This window comes from Neophocaena asiaeorientalis, unplaced genomic scaffold, assembly GCF_003031525.2.
Source record: "Neophocaena asiaeorientalis asiaeorientalis breed wild unplaced genomic scaffold, Neophocaena_asiaeorientalis_V1.1 scaffold376, whole genome shotgun sequence".
Taxonomy (NCBI): domain Eukaryota; kingdom Metazoa; phylum Chordata; class Mammalia; order Artiodactyla; family Phocoenidae; genus Neophocaena; species Neophocaena asiaeorientalis.
Window position 1 is genome coordinate 971,525 of NW_020174368.1, and position 20,854 is coordinate 992,378.

General features: G+C 39.9%; 1 protein-coding gene across 1 annotated transcript in view; it reads right to left on the reverse strand.

Moving 5' to 3' along the window:
* The window catches only part of MCCC2 (methylcrotonyl-CoA carboxylase subunit 2), a 61,153-nt gene that overhangs the window by 14,435 nt on the left and 25,864 nt on the right, over positions 1 to 20,854 (reverse strand). Inside the window, exons 7-11 of the mRNA XM_024756216.1 lie at positions 16,733 to 16,846; positions 10,018 to 10,082; positions 5,042 to 5,141; positions 4,836 to 4,931; positions 1,140 to 1,212 (exon numbers count right to left, since the gene is read on the reverse strand). Of these exons, the coding sequence (XP_024611984.1) occupies positions 1,140 to 1,212; positions 4,836 to 4,931; positions 5,042 to 5,141; positions 10,018 to 10,082; positions 16,733 to 16,846 (448 nt within the window). The remainder of the gene's footprint in view (positions 1 to 1,139; positions 1,213 to 4,835; positions 4,932 to 5,041; positions 5,142 to 10,017; positions 10,083 to 16,732; positions 16,847 to 20,854) is intronic.

Sequence of the window (20,854 nt, forward strand, 5' to 3'; positions counted from 1 at the left end):
ATTTGAATTCCAGTACAGACAAGAAGAGATGGAGATCTACCATCTGGTAGATCTACCCCTGGTATTTTAGGGAACAAAAGTACCACAAGTATTTTAGCAAGTCCAGGGCAAATACATAAAAACAGATGACAAAGCCAGCCCATCCATCTCTGAGAAAGAAGCAGAAACAGTTCTGACTTGTTTTAAACGGCTGCACAATGAAGGTTACATCCTGAACTATTTGGGGACAAATCCTGTCTATATATCAAAGAAAAAGCTCTTAATCACTTAAACACCTAAATACAAACACATAAATTCCACTTCCAGTGTGAACCCTTCTCTTGCTCATAAATCAGACCAGGAGAAACTGCTGTGACTTATCCTTAAGCCTCAATGTATATTTGCAATTTGGATTTTTGCAGCTAGTTGTTTTTTCTACTCTGGTATGCTGTCTTCAGATTAACTACTACATTTTGGAGCTTCTTTAAGACCAAGTAAAATGCCCATATTTGTTTTGCCATTTGTCCAAAATAGATTACTATGGACCTGGTGTCTATGTTTCAAATATTTCTTCAAAGGCCCACGAACCTAACAGTTTAGGTGAATGAATTAACTTTTATAAACATTCTTATTTTGTTTTTTCAGACTTGGTATTCTGTCCTGTATTCTCAATCTAGTCTTTATGTGGATCAACATAAGACCTACACAGAGGCGGTGAGAAGGTTTAACTCAGTCTACAGTCTTCTGGGAAACTAAAACATCACACGAAACTTCACAGTCGAATTGAAGACTAAAGAATAAAGAAGACAGGGCTGAAATTTTCAAAATAATTATAGTCATCCAGAGAAATTTTTAAAACCACAAATATTTTTGTTAATTTTACTATGATAAGAGCCTTTTTATACAGCTAATGCTACAAAGTCACAGAATAATGGTCTGGACCAGAGCATCTTGCCCTCATCATTTTAAATTCTGGATCTATGAAGGCATTCAGCTACAAGTGATCTTTACGAAACAGCTCCTTTTGAGTACTGACTCACACGTTTATACTGCTCTAAATAACAAAGCCCATGCCAAGTGCATCAGGGCCGTGAGACAAGAGATCACTTATTTTCAAAGCAGCATAAAACGTTCACATTTTCAGTTCTTCATCTTTATACCTGTAACTAATGTGTCTCCATATAAGGCTTTAAATTCATTGAATCTGCTTCCATCCACGATTCTAGCAATGACCTAAGAGGAAAAATAACAATGTCCCTGAGCAATTATATTATAAAAGAATTTTTGCATTCAACTTATTTGTAAGGAAAACAAATTTGTAATGAAGTTGTCACTTTCACAAAATTTCACCCTACTCAGAAAATCTTCTCAATAGAATTTCACTTGATATGCATGGTTAATGCCCTGAAGTCATTCTTGGCCCTGATTTTACACTTTACTATAAAAGCAACAGCTCCATGTTGTATACCAGAGAAGCACAGAGACTACATGGGCTGGTTGCTAGACTCACAGCTTCAGGGGCTGTCAAATGTATTGACCAAGAGTCAGGGATTCAATCAGAAAGCAAGTCCTACTACATGCCACAGGGAACTATACTCAATATTTTGTAGTAACCTATAAGGGAAAAGAATCTGAAAAAGAACATATATATATATATAAAACTGAATCACTGTGCTGTACACCTGAAGTTAACACAACATTGTAAATCAACTATACTTCAATTAAAAGATTTTATTAAGAAAAAAAAAAGAAGAAGAAAGAAAGCAAGGTCCAGCCTTACAGTCAGAAGACTTAGGCTCCAATCTAGGGTATAACATATGATTTATTGATTTATGTGTCCTAGAGTAAGGTATTTAACCCCTCTGAGTCTCGGTTCTCACTTCTGCAAAGATGGAACAAAGTTGTGAAGATATGATGAACTAGTAATAAAGGAACCCAAGAAAATAATGCTGAGATGAAGAACCAGCTCTGACTCCCAGCTTCTCCCAGCTCTACCACTGGGAAACTAGAGTCACAGGCTGGTTACTTAGAATCCCTGAAGCCTCAGTTTCCTCATCTGTTTAAAAAAAAAAAAGTAATAACAATAATAATAATACTTAAGAGCTAATAACATTGCCTGGTACTCATCAAAAGGTAGCTATTATTAAGCCTTCAATAAAGGTTCATTGATTCTGAATCTGATACACATACACACACACACATATAATTAATCTACACAGAGTCAAAGTTACTAGCTTATCCTCCATATTCATCATTATATATCAGGACTATTTCAAAGTGTTCTAAACATGAAGCATATTCCAAATTTTTTCAGAAACTATTTTAGACGCTACACATCATTTTTTCTATCCAGTTTGAGCTTCCTTTTTCCTGTTTACCACATCAATCAAAGCCTTATTTTATAAGCTGCAAAGGCTGAAAAATGAGTGAATAGCTTACTTTGAATTATGTTTTAGCTACTTTCCTAAAAGGTCAAATAATATAATGGGGATATAACAGTTGTCTAAGTGCTATGTGGCTCCAAAACTACACCTTTTGAAAAACAAACACATAGCGACGACCATTCTTCCACACAAAGATAAAGCCACTCAAAAGGTCAGAGCAGCCTAGGGCCACTTAACGTGAACCCCCTTCTACTTGCTTTACAGTGAAGTCCACTCAGCTACATAAAATACACTAACTCATCTGCACAAAGACTCAAACTTTAGGAAGCAGACATATCATATGGCACTACTCCTATTTCTAGGAGCAGAAATCAATGCTCAGAGAGGTTCAACCCCCATACCACTGACTAGGGAAACAAGAACTAGAACCTGGGTTTTTTTTGTTGTTTTTTTTTTTGCGGTACGCGGGCCTCTCACTGTTATGGCCTCTCCTGCTGTGGAGCACAGGCTCCGGAAGCGCAGGCTCAGCGGCTATGGCTCACGGGCCCAGCCGCTCCGCGGCACGTGGGATCTTCCCAGACCGGGGCATGAACCCGCGTCCCCTGCATCGGCAGGTAGACTCTCAACCACTGCGCCAGCAGGGAAGCCCTAGAACCTGGGTTTTTCAATTAATATCTCAATGTTGTCCCACAGCTCCATATACTAGTAAGACCTCCATACAAGGCTTATTTGCAATTACAGAAAAATATAATAAATTAACATCACAATGATGAACATGAATCAGCAAAAGGTAGAAGTCCAGGATACAATTTAAGAAGGCAGAAGTCTATCTTTATAAAAAGATATCCATTAAAATGAAATTGAACTACCATGTAGGCATGGATTCACATCTGTTTTGCTCATTTCTGTACCCCTAGTGCCTGAAACAATACCTTCATGGAAAAAGCACTCAATAAATACTGTGGAATAAATGAAAAAAGTGATTATGCTTGAAAGAATGAATCCTTAGCCACCTAGAAAATTTGACTATTAGAACTCCTCATTTTTCAGGCACATCAGATTGTAAGTGCCAGGTTTTTCTATGCCTGTAATTAATTAAAAAGTCAAACTGAAAACCTAATTGTAGGGGCTTCCCTGGTGGCGCAGTGGTTGGGAGTCCGCCTGCCGATGCAAGGGACGCAGGTTCGTGCCCCGGTCCGGGAAGATCCCACACGCCACAGAGCGGCTGGGCCCATGAGCCACGGTCGCTGAGCCTGCGCGTCCGTAGCCTGTGCTCCACAACGGGAGAGGCCACAACAGTGAGAGGCCCGTGTACCGCAAAAAAAACAAACAAACAAACAAAAAAAACCTAATTCTAAAACTTATAGTTAACTAAATTACCTTGCTAAAGTGAAGTACCAGTTGAAGCTCCATTAAAATCCAGCACTTAAGACCCTCTAACAATAATAGGGTATTGCCTAAAGAAATATTTGTACATATCCATAAGTGGGATATTACACTCATCAATTCATCCAAAAAAATATTTACTGAGTGCCTACCATGTCACCAGGTACTAGTATAAGAATCAGGACCTAACCACAAAAAAAATTCATGAAGAAGTTTTAAATAATGGGGAGATGTTTATAATTTAAACTGGAAAAATTAGAATTAAATATATATATATATCAATATATGTATGTATGTATATACTATCTGAACTACATAAAAATGTATACATACACACTAAGCCAAAACACCAAAATATTGGCTGCTTTCTCTGCATGGTGGAATTACAAGCAATTTTATGTTTTTCTGTATTTTCTATATTTTTCACAGTTAGTACATAATAGTTTTATAGTCAAGGGGAAACATAACAAAATATTAAGGCACAGAATCTGATATTAGGACAGTTTCCTAATTTAGAAAGTATCCTACCAGATACGGATACTGAACAAAATAAAAGACTACATGCTATATGCAAGCACTAAAAATTGTCAATCTAAACTACAGAAGACAACCTGTAACCATAGCAACATCTTCAACTGCAATCAAATGTCTAATCTTTGCTCCTGTCATATTGATCTAAAAGGGTATGTTTTTTCCTTTCAACAACTTACTGACATTTCATCCATTTCCCAAAATAAGAACCCAAAAAAGACATAGCTGGAAATTATAAAGTTGTGCTACATCATTCCTAATGTCCACAGGAATATGGAGTACTAAATATGGACAAAGCAAGCTTAGTCATCGTGCAATGAAAACTTTCCAGTAAGTAAGAGGTTTCCCCCCCTCTCTCTTTTAGTAAGATATCTTCCCCTTATATGTCACTCCTTACTGAGACCCACAACAGTCCCTTAGTTTAGGGATGAACATATCTAAAACAGACTTCAGCTCTGAAAATGGATACACACAGCTTGTAGTTCAAACAAAGTTTAAACACATGGCATAAACTATGATAGCATAGCTTACGGCTCACAGTTCCACTTTACACACCTCTCGGACATCAAAGTTCCTCTTAAGGTTGGCACCAACTATTCCATACAATTCATCAGCAGGCAATAAAGGATCTTCAGAAGGTTCAATGGTAACCTGCAGAAATATAGAACAATCACATTAGCCTATTTAAAGACATTATTTCAAGGTGACATAAGCCAAAATGCTTTGGGAAAATAAAAATTATAAGAACAGATCCAACTCACATCCATTTTCTTCTGATAATTTAGATTCCTCACAATCTTCCTAGCTAAGTGAAGGGCATGATTATCATCCAAAGCGTAGTAGTCACTTACTCCAGACTTTCTACAGAGTAAAGCACACTAAAAGAATCAGAACAGGGGAAAGGAAAATAATTAAATATCTTAAACCCCAAGTATCTTCTCTCATCTAAGGATGACGTCTTTTTACTTCCAAAACACTTTAGTAACTGTCATCTAATTTGATCTTCATAACGTCCCTGGCAAAACAGGATTAACCTTGTTTTACAAACAGGAAAAACTGAGGTACACAAAAGTTAAGTACCTTGTCCTAGGACCACCAGTACCTGCATAAGAACCCACACCTTCTATTTTTCAATCTTGACCTTCTTCTACTGGACCACAGGGCCTTATTTAATGCTCATCCCGTACACCTCTGACAAAATCGTATATGATAGATAAAGTTCAACCACAGCTGGCACGCTTTCGTGATGTAGTTGGTAACAACAAAAAGTGTTTGTACCTCACTGAGACCCCAGTGAAGATGCCAACTACGGCCTCTCATTTCTGAGAGACTGCTGAGGCCTTCCTTACCAAGTTACACCCCAAGAGTAAGCTGCTGCAGGTAGCACACATGAAGGCTTGAAAACGCTGTTCCTCAGATCAATGGTGAAAATGGGTATTGATAATATGGAACTGTGGTAAGGGCCTGCTCAATTTCAAGTTCAACGTGAATAAAGCATGGGCGTGCTCTGGTTCCAATTAGATGGCTTGTTGTTTCACTTGTAGATGTACTATGACTTTCTAATAAAGTATTTTAAAAAAACACTATAAAGTCAGGCAAAAATATACACTTAAAGGGACTTCCCTGGCAGTCCACTGGTTAAGACACCACGCTTCACTGCAGGGGGCACAGGTTCAATTGGTCGGGGAGCTATAAGATGCCACGTGCCACACAGCACAGCCAAAAAATAGAAAAAAATATATATATATATCTGTGTGTGTGTGCACGCACACACATACACACACAACCCCTGAAAAAACAGAATTTTAGTTCATTTTATGAGCAAGAACTAAGCTGCCGCGATCTAAATTTTGATGTCTTGTCTAAGGAACACACCAAATCCTTAGGAGACGTCTTAGAACTGGGCTCTTACAGTGGTTTCACGTCACTGTCCACCTCGGGCTTGGGTGTTCCTCAATAAGAGCAAGGACCATGTGTGCTCCTCTTTATAGTCCTCCAACCCTTTGCAAATAGCAGACCCTTCAGTTTCTTTAATTTGGTAGGACATTTTACAACTGACCCTGTCTTCCAAATGCTTCACAAATACCAGCTACAACTGCTGACTTCTAGCTACACTGTAGTAACTCAGTAAGCAAAGAAAAGCAGAAGGGACTGCTTCCAAATCAGTAAATATTTAAAATAAAATGTCCTTTTTTTAAAAAAAAATTTATTTATTTTTGACTGCATTGGGTCTTCATTGCTGCACATGGGCTTTTCCCTAGTTGTGGCGAGCAGGGGCTACTCTTTGTTGTGGTGCATGGGCTTCTCATTGCGGTGGCTTCTCTTGTTGTGGAGCACGGGCTCTAGGCACACGGGCTCAGCAGCTGTGGCTCACGGGCTCTAGAGCGCAGGCTCAGTAGTTGTGACGCACGGGCTTCGTTGCTCCGTGGCATGTAGGATCTCCCCGGACCAGGGCTCGAACCCATGTCCCCTGTATTGGCAGGTGGATTCTTAACCACTGTGCCACCAGGGAAGTCCTAAAATGCCTTCTTTTAAAAACTGTCTAGCATTTACCAAAACAACAGGAAAGGGAAAATTTTTGATAAGACACTCTACTATGTAAAGCTTTGTGTCAAATTAACTACGAAGGATGACGAATCGGAGATGTACAAATACGTATTTACAATGACAGAAAGAACCCAAAGCAAGTTGTGCCTAGTAAATTTTATGACACTGTTCCCAAAAAAGCCATCACCATCTAATCACTGTCCCATGATTTTAAACAGGCTACTATGAATGATGACAGCTAAAAGTAATAGAGCGCTTAGTATGCCACAGACACTGTGCTATGACGCAGGAACTATTCATATCTTCATTTTACAGATGAGGAAATGAGGCTCTGGGAAGTTATGTAGTTTGTCTAGTCACAAGGGTAACAAGTGAGGCAAACGGAAGATGAATCCTAGAACCTACACGCCTAACTTGATATACCACCTACAGCTTTTATGGGCACCAGATGACTTTTCTTTAAACTGTCAAAACAATTTTTTTAATTAATGCTCCTCAAATACTATCTTCATCTCCTTCCCCTGATTAAGCACCTACAAATAGTGGCAGCCCACTTTGTCCTGTTTCTATTCTACCTGCATCCTCTCTCTCTCCAGGCTGAAACATCTACTTCACTGTCTCCCTGAAATGGTCGGTAAATGACCAGATAAGAGAGAAATGCTGCATCTCTGCTCACAGTAGTGTTCACCAAAATAAGCAAGTCTTCTGTTTAAGCCCAGGCAGAAAACTCAAGCTCTCGAAGCTTCTTCTCTGCCTACCTCAATTCTGCTCCAGCTCTTCCCTTAATCATTCCTCCTTTTGCCTCTAGTTGTAAAACTGGAAGCATAATAGCTTATTTGTTTTGTAATTGTTTTTTAGCTCATTCTCTTATCTGCCAAGTTAAATTATAAATCCTTGAGGGCAGGGACTAGGCCTGAAATTTTTCTGTATTACTCATAACACTTTGTACAATCAATCTATCCACAAATAAGTGCTCAAAAAGAAAGGAGTGAATGAAAAACTGAGGCAAAGGTAGGTTCCTTAGCCAACTCTTCAAAAGGCAAGGCAGTGTTCTTTGATAGGAGGGTGGAAATGTTGTACCTATTTTCCGTCTCCCACCTACTGGACTGCTCCCAGAGTCACCTGCCTCCCTGGTTTGTGGTTTGGCAAAGCAAAGAAAGGTTTACTGCACCTCCCAGGCCACTGAGCTCAATGATTAGATCTACCTGTCAGTTATGTCTGGGTTCTTTAGGGTCTAGTCCTGGGCCCTCTTCCTTATCTACACTCACCTCAAGGTGAGCTCACCTAGTCCTATGGTTTAAATTCCACCTCCATGTTGATGGTTCTTGAGCACAGTTCTAGGCTCCAGACTCTTATAGTTAATTGCCTATTCAGCATCTCTACTTGGATGTCTGGATCATCTATAACTTAGCAGGTTCAAAAGCAACACTTGATCCCCCTGCCCTATCCCCAACTCTGCCCCTCCTCCTGTCTTCCCAATCTCAGGAAATGAAACCATTTCATGGCATCATCTTTGTCACCTCACTTTCCTGTGCCCCATATATGAAATCCATCAACAAGTCCCTCAATTCCACCTCTAAAATAGAGCACGAATCTGATTACTCCCCTCCTCCGTTCACTACCACCATAATTATCTAAGCCACCGGCACCTCTCAGCCAACTCTAGCAATAGTTGTATGCTACTGAGACAACCACCCAACTGGTCCCTCACACACACTATTGCCAACCCTCTAAGCATTCATTCTCCATTTAGCAGACAGAGGGATTTTTTTTTTTCTAGTGAAATGTTTAATAATAGCACAAACTCTCCTTAAAACTCTTTGATGGTTTCCTAATTGCTCATAAAAGAAAAAGTCCAAAACATTGAATGACCAATTACGATGGTAAACAATAATAATAATGGCAGTTAACAATTACAGGTACTTATTTTAAAGCAGGTATTGTTTCAAGCAATTTACACATACCATCTCATTTAATTCTCATAAAATTCTAGGAGGTAGATGATCTTCTTACTCCTGAACTCTAACCTGAAATGGGAAGACCAGCAATGTGATGGAGCGGCTCATGCCTGACTCACGAGGGCCAACTGTGTGCATCTCTTCCTGATTCCATGTTCAGTGGTGCCCCGCTGGTAGCTTAAAATCAGCTATGGTGGGATAATTCATACCACAGATATTGGCAGATGCCACAAAGCAGGACATTTTCCCTCCTCAGGGAATCAGCTAAGCATTTACCTGCTATTGAGCATTTAGCTAAGCTATTCCCCAGCATTGCAAGCAGCCTGCATGGACCTTAAATGGACACTGGCCCCTCAAGCAAGCCCTAGATAGCAGCTCAGTCACAAGCAAATGTAAGTCCTCATATAACTTCCCCAACAGCCCTTAAGATCAACAGTCTCCCCTGCCTCTCTGCACCTGTATGCTTAGATTAAATCCCCATGGAACTTACCAATACCCCAATCTTCTGGTTTGACTGACCAATCCAGCTGTAGTCAGGGGACCCCAAAAGCACTCCAACCATGGACCCTAATAAAAACAGGTACCCAGGTCCTGTCTCTCTCTCTGGGCACTCTGCCTAGACTGCCTCATGTGGCCCCTCAAGGTGTGCTGTGTACTTCCTCCAGGACCTGTGACTGATAAACTTCTCTATTTCAAATTCTCTTGTTGTCTGCTGTTGAACCACGGCTCACCATCCAGCACCCTGTGCTCCACTTAACAAGTGTTAATTAAACAAAGGCATAATGCCTGCACACCACTGGGTTAGCCCCACCTTCTATATGCCTATACTTCTTTGTAGCCCTTATCATGTATACATATTTATATAATTTTTTGCTGATTATTTCTTTATTGCCCACCTCTCTGACTAGACTATAAGCTTCTTGAGATCAAAGACAATGTCTATCTTATTATCTCAAGTACCTAAACAGTGCCTGGCACATAACAGGTGCTCAATGGATGTTTGTTAAATAAATAAGAAACCTGTTTCTCCAGTCTTTCTAGGCTATAATGAAAAAGTTGATATTCTTGCTTAGAAATGAAACTCTAAAAGAATTGGACCCAAAAGAGCGGATCTAGAACAAATAAACTGGTTTGATCTGGCAAGTTTAACACCTGGAAAAAATAATTTAACACTTCTTTTAAACAAACAAGTGACAATCAATCCTGGAAAGAAACAACTGCTTCTGTTTCACCTGCAGTGAAGATCAGCACCTCCGAGATCCTCAGCTGACACCTCTTCTCCAGTGGCTGCTTTAACCTACAACAAGGATAAAAGTCAATGGTGTGTTTTCTCCATCAGAGATACAGTAAAGTCCCCTACAAACAAACAAGTTCCGTCCTGAGAGCGCGTTCGTAAGTCCAATTTGTTCGTTAAGTCCAACAAAGTTAGCCTAAGTATCCAATTAACACAATCGGCTATACAGTACTATACTGTAATAGGTTTATAATACTTTTCACACAAATTATACATAAAAAACAAACAAACACAAAAAAATGAAGAAAATATTTTTAATCTTACAGGACAGTACCTTGAAAAGTACAGCAGTACAGTACAACAGCTGGCACACAGGGGCACGTTTGCATCTTCAGAAGTTCTCAACTTGAAGGTTCGTATGTAGGGGAATTACTATATTAAAATGCTGTCCTACACACCTCTTAACCTGATTATATCTACCATTCTTTCTTCCATAGAACTAGACATTTTGTTTCTCATCCCACCCACCTAGGTAAACCTAGATAATATTGTCTCTAGTCTACCGACGAGAAATGTGAACCCACGGTCACTAAGGAACCTGCCCACAGCCTCTGAGCAAGGGATGGAACCTGATCAGAACCCAGACATTCCTGGTCTGAAAGCACACTCTCTTTCCCCTACATTATTCTGCCTCCACACCCACGTTAAAGCCTTTGTGTCTGTGCACATGCCGATCCTACTGCTGGGCTCCCTTCTCCCTCTCAACCACCCGGTGAATCCCCAATTATCCTTCAAGCCCTATCTGCTCTGTGTGGCTTTCCCTGACCTGCCCAGGCCTTTTAACCATTAACGACACTCCATGGTTTTAACAGAGCAATGTTTGCTCATCTGTGGTTCAAGAGCATTCCACCTACACCTCCAACATGGCGCCTACCAGACTATTATGTCAGTAATTTGCATGTGTCTCTGTCATCTCCTCTATACCGTGAGTTCCTTGATGGCAGAAACTGTGATTTATTCATCTTTGGACACAATACATATATTGAAGTAATGCTATTTTTTCACCTTTGCTGAAAAATTCCAGTGACTGTCAAAAACAAACTCTTAAAGGTATAATATCTTTAAGATGGGGGGAAAAAATCTCCATGATTACCCACATCTAAGATTCAGCATAATATGACTAAAAAGAAAGAAACCTTAAGTAACAAATTAAGAATGACTTAATTATAGGGACTTCCCTGGTGGCGCATGGGTTAAGAATCCGCCTGCCAATGCAGGGGACGCGGGTTTGATCCCTGGTCAAGGAAGATCCCACATGCCGTGGAGCAACTAAGCCCGTGCGTCACAACTGAGCCTGTGCTCTAGAGCCCGTAAGCCACAACTACTGCAGCCCATGCACCTAGAGCCCGTGCTCCGCAACAAGAGAAGCCACCGCAATGAGAAGCTCGTGCACCGCACAGAGAGTAGCCCCCGCTCACCACAACTAGAGAAAGCCCACGCACAGCAATTAAGACCCAACACAGCCAAAAATAAATTAATTAATAATAATTTTTAAAAAGAATGACAATTATAGCCTGAGAAATTCGAACAAGAAAAAGCAAGAAAAATCATTTAATGCTAAATGTCAACCTGATCCCTTAGGAATCATTTATTGATTCCTACTGCTTTGGGTTGGTCCATTTGTTTCTTTTTCTTCAAGTAATAAAAGAAAAGCCTTTATGAGAATAATGAACACTAATCTAAAATACAGCATAGAAATGACTTATTCACTACATTAAAAGCTCTGTCTTAAATAAAATATTATTCCAGGTAATTAAATTTTTCACCTCCAATTATGCACCCCCAGAACTAAATTCTTCTTTTTTTTTTTTTTTTTGCAGTACACGGGCCTCTCACTGTTCTGGCCTCTCCCATTGCGGAGCACAGGCTCCGGACGCGCAGGCTCAGCGGCCATGGCTCACGGGCCCAGCCGCTCCGCGGCATGTGGGATCTTCCCGGACCGGGGCACGAACCCGTGTCCCCTGCATCGGCAGGCGGACTCTCAACCACTGCGCCACCAGGGAAGCCCCAGAACTAAATTCTTGATTCTCTTCTTCCCAAAACATTTGGTGTAAAATAACATTCAGTCCAGACAATAACTACTTATAAGAGGTGTCTGGATATTTAAAGTTGTAAAAACGAATAAACGTCTGATACATGATAATTCATTTTCAGGGAACTGACTGATATCAACTGAAAAAATAAAGATTTGTCATCAGTTAATATTTATGCAACCCCCACAACATGTTTGAAACTGTGATATGTATAAAGATGATAAAAGTCAAAGAGAAAATGAACACTGCTTTCTATTAAATAACAAGTTCGGATGATAAACAAAAGGTAGGAGGACTAAAAAACTCCTTCAAAAATGTGTCTTATTCTACAGGGGACTTTGCTCCATACTATGTAACAACCTAAATGGGAAAAGAATTTGAAAAAGAATAGATATATGTATAACTGAATCACTTTGCTGTACACCTGAAACTATCACAACGTTGTTAATCAACTATACTCCAATATAAAATAAAAAGTTTAAAAAATTTACCTTATTAGTATGCATTTTTTTCCAACCACCTTAAACTACTGAAAGCTACAACCTCACATTATGTGTGAAACCTACAAAGCCTTTTCTCAATTTTCAGTGAAACAAGCATCAAAATTTAGAATTCTCAAGCAGGTAAGGCTGCTGCTGCTTCTTTTTCTACCTGTAAATACAGCCTTTTGATGGTAGACTACTGAACAAGGTTTAGTTCTCTAACAAAACTTCAGACTTCAGCTGCTACGTTGCTTCTTTCTAAGGCACAAGTTAAATCTGAATCCACTGAACAGACATTGTAATGCTGACCTTTAGACAAAATCTTCTCTTGAAAACAGTTAGCATTATTTCAGTATTATGATATTACCTATATTCCCAAAAAGATGTTTTAAAATTTTAGTCATATCTTTACTTATTCTCTAGTGAAAAATAAACAAGAATTACCCAGGAAAGTTTACTACACATAGGTAAATTAACCAACAATTGCTATTGCACATAGCTAGAGAAATATTGAAGAATAATATTTAATATTATGCTGTAGGGGTTTTGAATAATGCCTTGAGACTTTTAATTCGTTTGAAAAGGCAGCTCTTCAGGCTTATCTGATCCTCAGTAAAAGTTATTAAAAATTAACACAATCATTTGGAAAATACACTTATTTAACATCAAAGTATAACATCTTTTAATATACTCTTTTTAATAAACTTGAGTTAATATTCCAAAACCAGATAATTCTTTGACAGACTTTTGAAGCAATAAACTTGCTTTTTAAGATATAATTCACATACCACAAAATTCACCATTTAAAAGAATACAATTCAGTGTTTTTTATTATATTAACAAGGCTGTATAACAACCATCACCACCGCCTAATTCCAGAACATTGCATCGCTCCCAAAAGAAACCCCATACTCATTAGCAGTCCCTCCCCATTCTACCCCCTCCCAGTCCTTGGCGACAGCTAATCTACTTTCTGTCTCTATGAATTTGCCTATTCTACATATTTCATAGAAGGATAACTACACAATATTTGTTCTTTGTGTCTGGCCCAATGTTTTCAAGGTTGTCCGTGTTGTAGGATGTGTCAAAACTTCTTTCCTTTTTATGGCTGAATTACTCCACTTGTAGGTTTATTATAGCTTTAGAAGTTCCTTGACATTATTCTTTTTACCTATTTAATATTCTTGGATTTTACTTACGTAATGGGATGTTTTGTTGTAACCAGTAGAAATTACCTGTGTCTTCACCCAGCCTCTCTTTATCACTCTGAAGTCTAGGATCATGCTGTGACATAAGCAAAGCAGGGTGACAACTGCTTTCCTGAAAATCACAATGGAGGTGTCCAAAGGAGAGATGAGGAAGAGCCGAGGATGACATAATCCAGTCCTCAGTGCCTGCATCACGGGCAGGTGGCCAGTGAAGTTACACAGGGTCCCCCTCTCAGAAGGGCCCTGTGCTTGGAGTTTAATGCTCAGTGGTCACCCTAGTGAAAGTCTAATTAACTTTATCTTTGAATCTGTGTTCTGTACGTGAAGTCTGATGGGACAATGGCCTCAGATCTTGTGCAGTCTGCCTCCCCCCATCTCCCTGGGATGGGTTCTTGGCTCCCTGCTTCCCTGCTGACTGGTGCCTGGGCCCTGGGTCCTGCCCTACCTTCTCCTCCCCACCCCTGCCTAGCACCTGGTACACCCGCCCCCAGTGGGGGCCTGACACAGGTGTAGGGAGGATCAGAGGTCAGGTGTGCCCCCCATGGTGTCTCAGGGAAGAGCATGGCAGCCCCATCACTGTCCTGGGCTGGCAGTGCTGAGGTGTGCTGCTGAGGTGTGCTCTCCAACAGGGCACTCTGCGTGTTGGGGGAGGGGGGGCTGGGGGGGGATGCTAAGGGCTAGGCTTTTGCTCGTTCCCCATCTGGGTACCAAGCACATTCTCACATGGAGGCAGCACATCCTTGGGGACATGGTGGGCCCATGGGAAGTAGAGATGCCTGGCGGGGCGGGGGGGGGGGTGGGGTGGGGCCTGTCATTAAATAACAAATAAAAACACCATGACTGGTAGAAAGACCACAGAAGAAGGGAACATGTTTCATATTTTAGCATCTTTCACAGTAGTTTTCTCCTTTTTGAACAAAGGGTTCCATATTTTCATTTTGCACTGGGGTCTGCAAATCATGTAGCTGCCCTACCAGTAATCCATAAAGCTTGCTAGTATTAAAATTTTAGAGCACCACTCATAGCTATTCTAACTCTTTTTTCTTGGTGGGGGGGACTTAACCTTTTGAAAAGATGTTTTCACAAGACTCGGAAAGTCAAAGGTCTCTCTCCCACCCGGCTTCATCTCCTCTGCGTTTAAACAACATTTACTCTATCTTTTTCAGTTTCTTTATGCATATACAAGCTTACAAATGTGTAATTCCCCCCCTCCACTTTACGCAAAAGTTAACACACTATGTGTAAGCACCTTGCTGTTTTCACTTAACAATGTATTGGTTTGTTATTGACCTTGAGTAGAAGAAAAGATAAGTAAAAGTATTTTTCTTCAGCCAGCACCATTCAAGGGGGAAAGGACAGTTCTTTCAACGCATGAGCTGAGACAACTGCATGTCCACGTACAGAAAAATGTCGAACCCCTTCCAGAAACCGCACCAAAAAAACAACTCAAAATGGATCACAGACCCAAACGTAAGAGTTAAAATTATAAAACTCTTAGAAGAAAACAAAGGATTAAATCTTTGCAACCTTGGAATAGGCAATACCTTCACAGATAGGACACCAAAAGCACAAGCAAAAAAAAAAAAAAAGAAAAAAAATATAAAAATTGGACTTCATCAAAATTTAAAGTGTTTATGCTTCAAAGGAAAATACCATCAAGAGGGTGAAAAGACAACCCATAGAAGAAAATATTTGCAAATCATACATCTGATAAGAGACTTGTATCCAGAACACATGAAGAATTCTTACAACTCAATAAAAAGACAAGAGCCCAATTACAAAATGGGCAAAGGATCTGAATAGACAGTTCTCCAAAGAAGATATACAAATAGCCAACAAGCACATGAAAGATGCTCAGTATCATTAGCCATTAGGGAAATGAAAATCAAAACCACAGTGAGGTACCATGTCACACCCACTATGATGGCTACCATCAAACAGACACACAATAACAAGTGTTGGAGAGAATGTAGAGAAATCAGAATCCTCACACACTGCTGGCAAGAATGTAAAATATGCTCTGGACAGTTTGGCTGTTCCTCAAAATGTTAACCTAAGAGCTACCATATGACCCAGAAATTGTACTTGTAGGTTTATATCCAATAGAAATGAAAACATACCCATATAAAAACTTATACATGAATGTTCATAGGAGCATTATTCATAATATCCAAAAAGTGGAAACAATCCAAACGTCCATCAACCAATAAATGGATAAACAAAATGCAGCCTATCCATACAATGAAATATTATTCAGCCATAAAGAGGAAGGAAGTGATTCCTCCAAAATTTAAACATAGAATTACTACATGATTCAGCAATTCCACTTCTGAGCATATACCCAAAAGAAATGGAAGCAGGGACTCACACAGGTATTTGTATACTCATGGTCACAGCAGCATTATTCCAAATAGCCTCAAAGTGGAAGCAACCCAAAAGTCCACTGATGGATAAGTAGACAAAATGTGGTATGTACATACATTGGAGTATTATTCAGCCTTAAAGAGGAAGGAAATTCTGAAACATGTTACAACATGGATAAATCTTGAGGACATTTTGCTAAGTGAAATATGCCAAACACAAAAGGACAGATATTATATGATCCCACTTAAATGAGGTTCCTAGAGTAGCCAAATTCATAGACAAAGTAGAATCATGGTTGTCGGGGCAGTGAAGGAGGTGGGGAATAGGGAGTTAGTGTTTAATGGGGACAGAGTTTCAGTTTGGGAAGATAAGAACATTCTGGAGATGGATGGTGGTGATAGTTGCACAACAAAGTGAATATACTTAATGCCAGAGCGCTGTATACTTAAAAATGGTTAGAATGGTAAATTTTATATTATGCATGTTTTACTTCAATCAATCAAGCAAGTAAGCAAACAAGACTCTGTTCTTACCCAAAAGAAACAAACAAATGACTAGCTTCTTACCAAGGGAGGTCCTCCCAAGAAAATGGTACCCTGCTTGCGTACGATGATGTTTTCATCAGCCATCGCAGGCACGTAAGCTCCTCCTGCTGTACAGGAGCCCATGACCACTGCTATCTGGAATCCAAGCACACAAGAAACTCATGCAGTACAGCTCAGACAGTGAATTTACATAGTCCCTGGATCTACAGTTCCACAAACACTGCAGTACCAGGGGATATTACAAGCTTGTACCCGTCTCCCTGTTAAAGAGAAGACTGGCCAAACAGACCTTTACCCTGAGCAACCAATGGAGAGAAGAAACTCACAATCCATCCATAAATTAGCAAAATTATATTAAAAGGACAACTTTTAAACCTAATAATAATAACAGTAATAATAAGTCCTCTAAACAATTGCCACTTACCTCAAAGGAATACTGAAATAATTCTCCAAATGAGTAATGTTAATTTTGTGTTACCCTGAACATAAGACCTTCTAAATATAAAACTAATGTTAGCATCACAATTGAAAATCTTGCTAAAAAGAAAGTCCATTGTGTTGAAGCTGGGTGATGCATACCTGAGGGTTCACAGTACTATGTTCTCTACTTTTGTGTGTGTTTGAAATTTTCCATGATAAAAGCTTAAAAAAAATTCTTGCTTAGAGATTAGTATGACACATAATAAATATGGGTTTTGCTGATTACCCCTAGACAGGAATAAACAATATCACAGAGAAAAATAAGAGAAGTATGTGGTGAATATTCTCTTTAATTATCACATGAAAGTAGGTTTTGCTAATTCCAATATGCCATCAGTTTTCCTTCTAGTCATACAAGTATCTGTTCTGAAAAAAAAAGCCACACTAGTATTAATCCAAAAGTGAAAGGCAGCATGAGTTAACATTTTTCCATCTAAATGGCTGTCACAAAAGGCATTTTCCCCTATTTCATGTAACATTATGAAAAATGGCTGTAACATTTGTCAACATACTACAGAAGTGTTTGCCACTTATGGTTTTGCTTATCAATCACCCAGGTTTTTTTCTTTCAGTTTTATTGGAATATAATTGACATACAGCACTGTATCAGTTTAAAGTATACAGCATAATGATTTGACTTACATATAGCATGAAATGATTCTTAGTAAGTTTTAGAAAATATCCATCAGGGACGTTGCTGGCGGTCCACTGGTCAGGACTCCGCACTTGCACTTCAGGGGGCTCGGGTTCAGTCCCTGGTGGAGGAACTAATATCCCGCATGCCATGTGGCAAATTAAAAAAAAAAAAAAGCGGAGCCTAACCACTGGACCGCCAGGGAAGTCCCCAAAATTTTTAAAATAGAAGAAAAATGTTTTTCTTATGATGAAAAAACCCCTTAGGATCTACTCTTAACAACTTTCATATATAACATAGAGCAGTGTTCATTATATTATTCATATTGCACATTACATCTCATTACTTATTTATCTTAAAACTGGAAGTTTGTACCTTTCGACCTCCTTCATCCAATTCCCCTTCCCCCCATCCCTTGTCTCTGTAACTACAAATCTGATCTCTTTTCTTATGGGCGTGTTTGTTTGATTGGTTTTGAAGTAAAATCAACCTACAGCACTATGTTAGTTACTGTAATACAACAGAGGGATTTGATATTTCTATACATTTCAAAATGATCACCACAATAAGTCTAGTTACAGTATGTCGCCACGTAAAGATATTACGTAATTACTGACTATATTCCCCCCACTGTACATTTCATACCCACGACTCATTTACAACTGGAGATCTGCACCTCTTAATCCCCCTCACCTATTTCTCTCCCTCCACCCACACCCCACCTCCCCACAGAAGTCTGTTTTGAAGATATCTATGGCTAGAAAAACTCTTGCCCACAAGCACAAGGAAACATTCATCATAGCAGTGTTCATAATAGCAAAATATGCAAATAGCCAACATGTCCGTCAATACAATATTTTGAAAGGGATACTGTGGATAAATAAATTCTTTAAAAATCTGGGGCAAAAAATAACACAGGAAAGGTTAGTACTTCATAAATCCAAGTGGAGGGTACATGAGTGTTCTGGTCTATTATTCTCTGTACTTTCTTCAAGTCTGAAATATTTTATGGGTTTTTCTTTAAGTTTATATCGGAAGCAAAGGACACAATTTCACCTTATCACCCTGTTCTCTGCACTAGAACACTAGAATCCACTATCAAAAAAAGAAGTCAAGGAAGGAGAGAAAAGTCACAATGATGTGAGAATATGAAAGGGGACAATTTTCAAAAGTAAGCTCTAAAGAGGCACAGCAGGGTTCCATGAAAACAACTATTGAGCAAAAGGAGAGAAAAGAAGAGCAACTGTCAGCAAGTGGTGTCCCAAGACCAAGGACTGGGGGTTGGGGGTGGGGACGGAGCAAACAAAGACGAGTTATCCTGTCAAAATGTCACAAGACAAAAATGAGGGAAATGAAACTAAATGCCATCCTGTCATCTCAGGGTGGAGAGAAAAGATGTACCAATTTAGCAGAAAAGTCTCTCAAGAGAATAGCTGACAAATTATTAGCACATAAGGCAAACAACAGTCTCTCCAGCCCTCAGATCTTCCAATGTCCGTCTGAGATGGGCAGTCAGGGTTTCGATCATGCTGCAGCCCCTTTGTACCCCGCAACTCCAAGGGGCAGTGCTGCCGGGCTCCACATCAGGGACCCATTTAAACCCCAGTCCCACCTCCTTTGATTCTTCTCTGTCTTGCTGGCTGATCTTCCCCCATCTCTGAACCTAGACTGCGGGTGCGGGGGCGGGTGGGGAAGAGAATACCCAACTCACTTTGTATTCTCCCCTATCTTGTTTTTAAAATTTATGGCTTGAGACCTCCAAGCCCCTTTTTAACTATCACAAATGCTCTCTCACAAAACAAATTTTACCATATTCCTAAGAACACTTCAGATGCCTTTTCGCCACAGAATCTCCGCAATCAAGGAAATCAACAATCCACTTCTCAGACACCAGGTGATGCATCACAAACATATACAGAAGACTTCTGCTCAGTAACAGAGTAGGAGACTGTGGTAGGCAGCTTCTAAAACGCCACCCCCCCCCGCCCCCTGTCATACTAGACTCTTGGTATTCACTTCCTGTAGGATCACGACCCCTTGAGCGTGCGGTAGATCTGGTGACATGCTGCTTATGAATGGAATGTGGCAAGTGATGGGACATCACTGCTGTGCTCGGGGTGTGAGGGACCGTGCCTTCTGTCTTGCTGGCCCTCTTTCTCGCCCACCTGCTTGCTCACTCTGATGCAGCTAGCTGACATGCTGTGACATGCTGTATGGAGAGGCCCACAAAGGAAAGAACCCACAACAGCTCATAGGGAACTGAGGGGTTACTGCAAAGAACTGAATCCTACCAACAGCCACATGAATGAGGTAGGGGGCGGAGCCTTGAGAGGACTGCAGTCAGTCACATGATCCAGCTAAGTGCAGAGCTCGAGGATCCGGCTAAGCTGTGCTCAGACCCCTAACCCACAGAAACTGTGAGATAATAAATGTTGTTGTTTTAAACTGTTATGTCTGGGGGTCATTTGTTCTGCAGTAATAGAGAACTAATACAGAGATCAAAAACCATCTCCCTTAAGTGACTGCAATTTAGGCCCATCTGAAGACCTAGGATAGTCTCTGAAGTGCTTTGTTGTTGCTCTTTAATGTACCTGTGAACTATTCCTCTAGTCCAGAGATGGGAGACAGACCAGCATTAGCATTCTGTACCATCCCAGAGAATGATGAAAAACCAACAGAAAGACGTGGCTAAACCTTGAAGCCATTATGCTAAGTGAAAGAAATCAGGCCCAAAAGACTACTTAGTACAATTCCATTTATATGAAATGTCCAGAATAGGCAAATCCATAGGTTAGCAGGGGCTGCAGGGACTGGGTAAAAATGAGATTAACTGCCAGTGGGTATGGCATTTCCTTCTGGGGTGATAAAAGTGTTCTAAAATTGATTCAACCCTGTAAATACCCTAAAAACCATTGAATTATACCTATTAAATGAGTAAATTTTATGGTATGTGAATTATAGCTCAATAAATTACACCTCAATAAAACTTACAAAATTTAAAAAAAATACAAGAGCTAGAGTTACTAAGT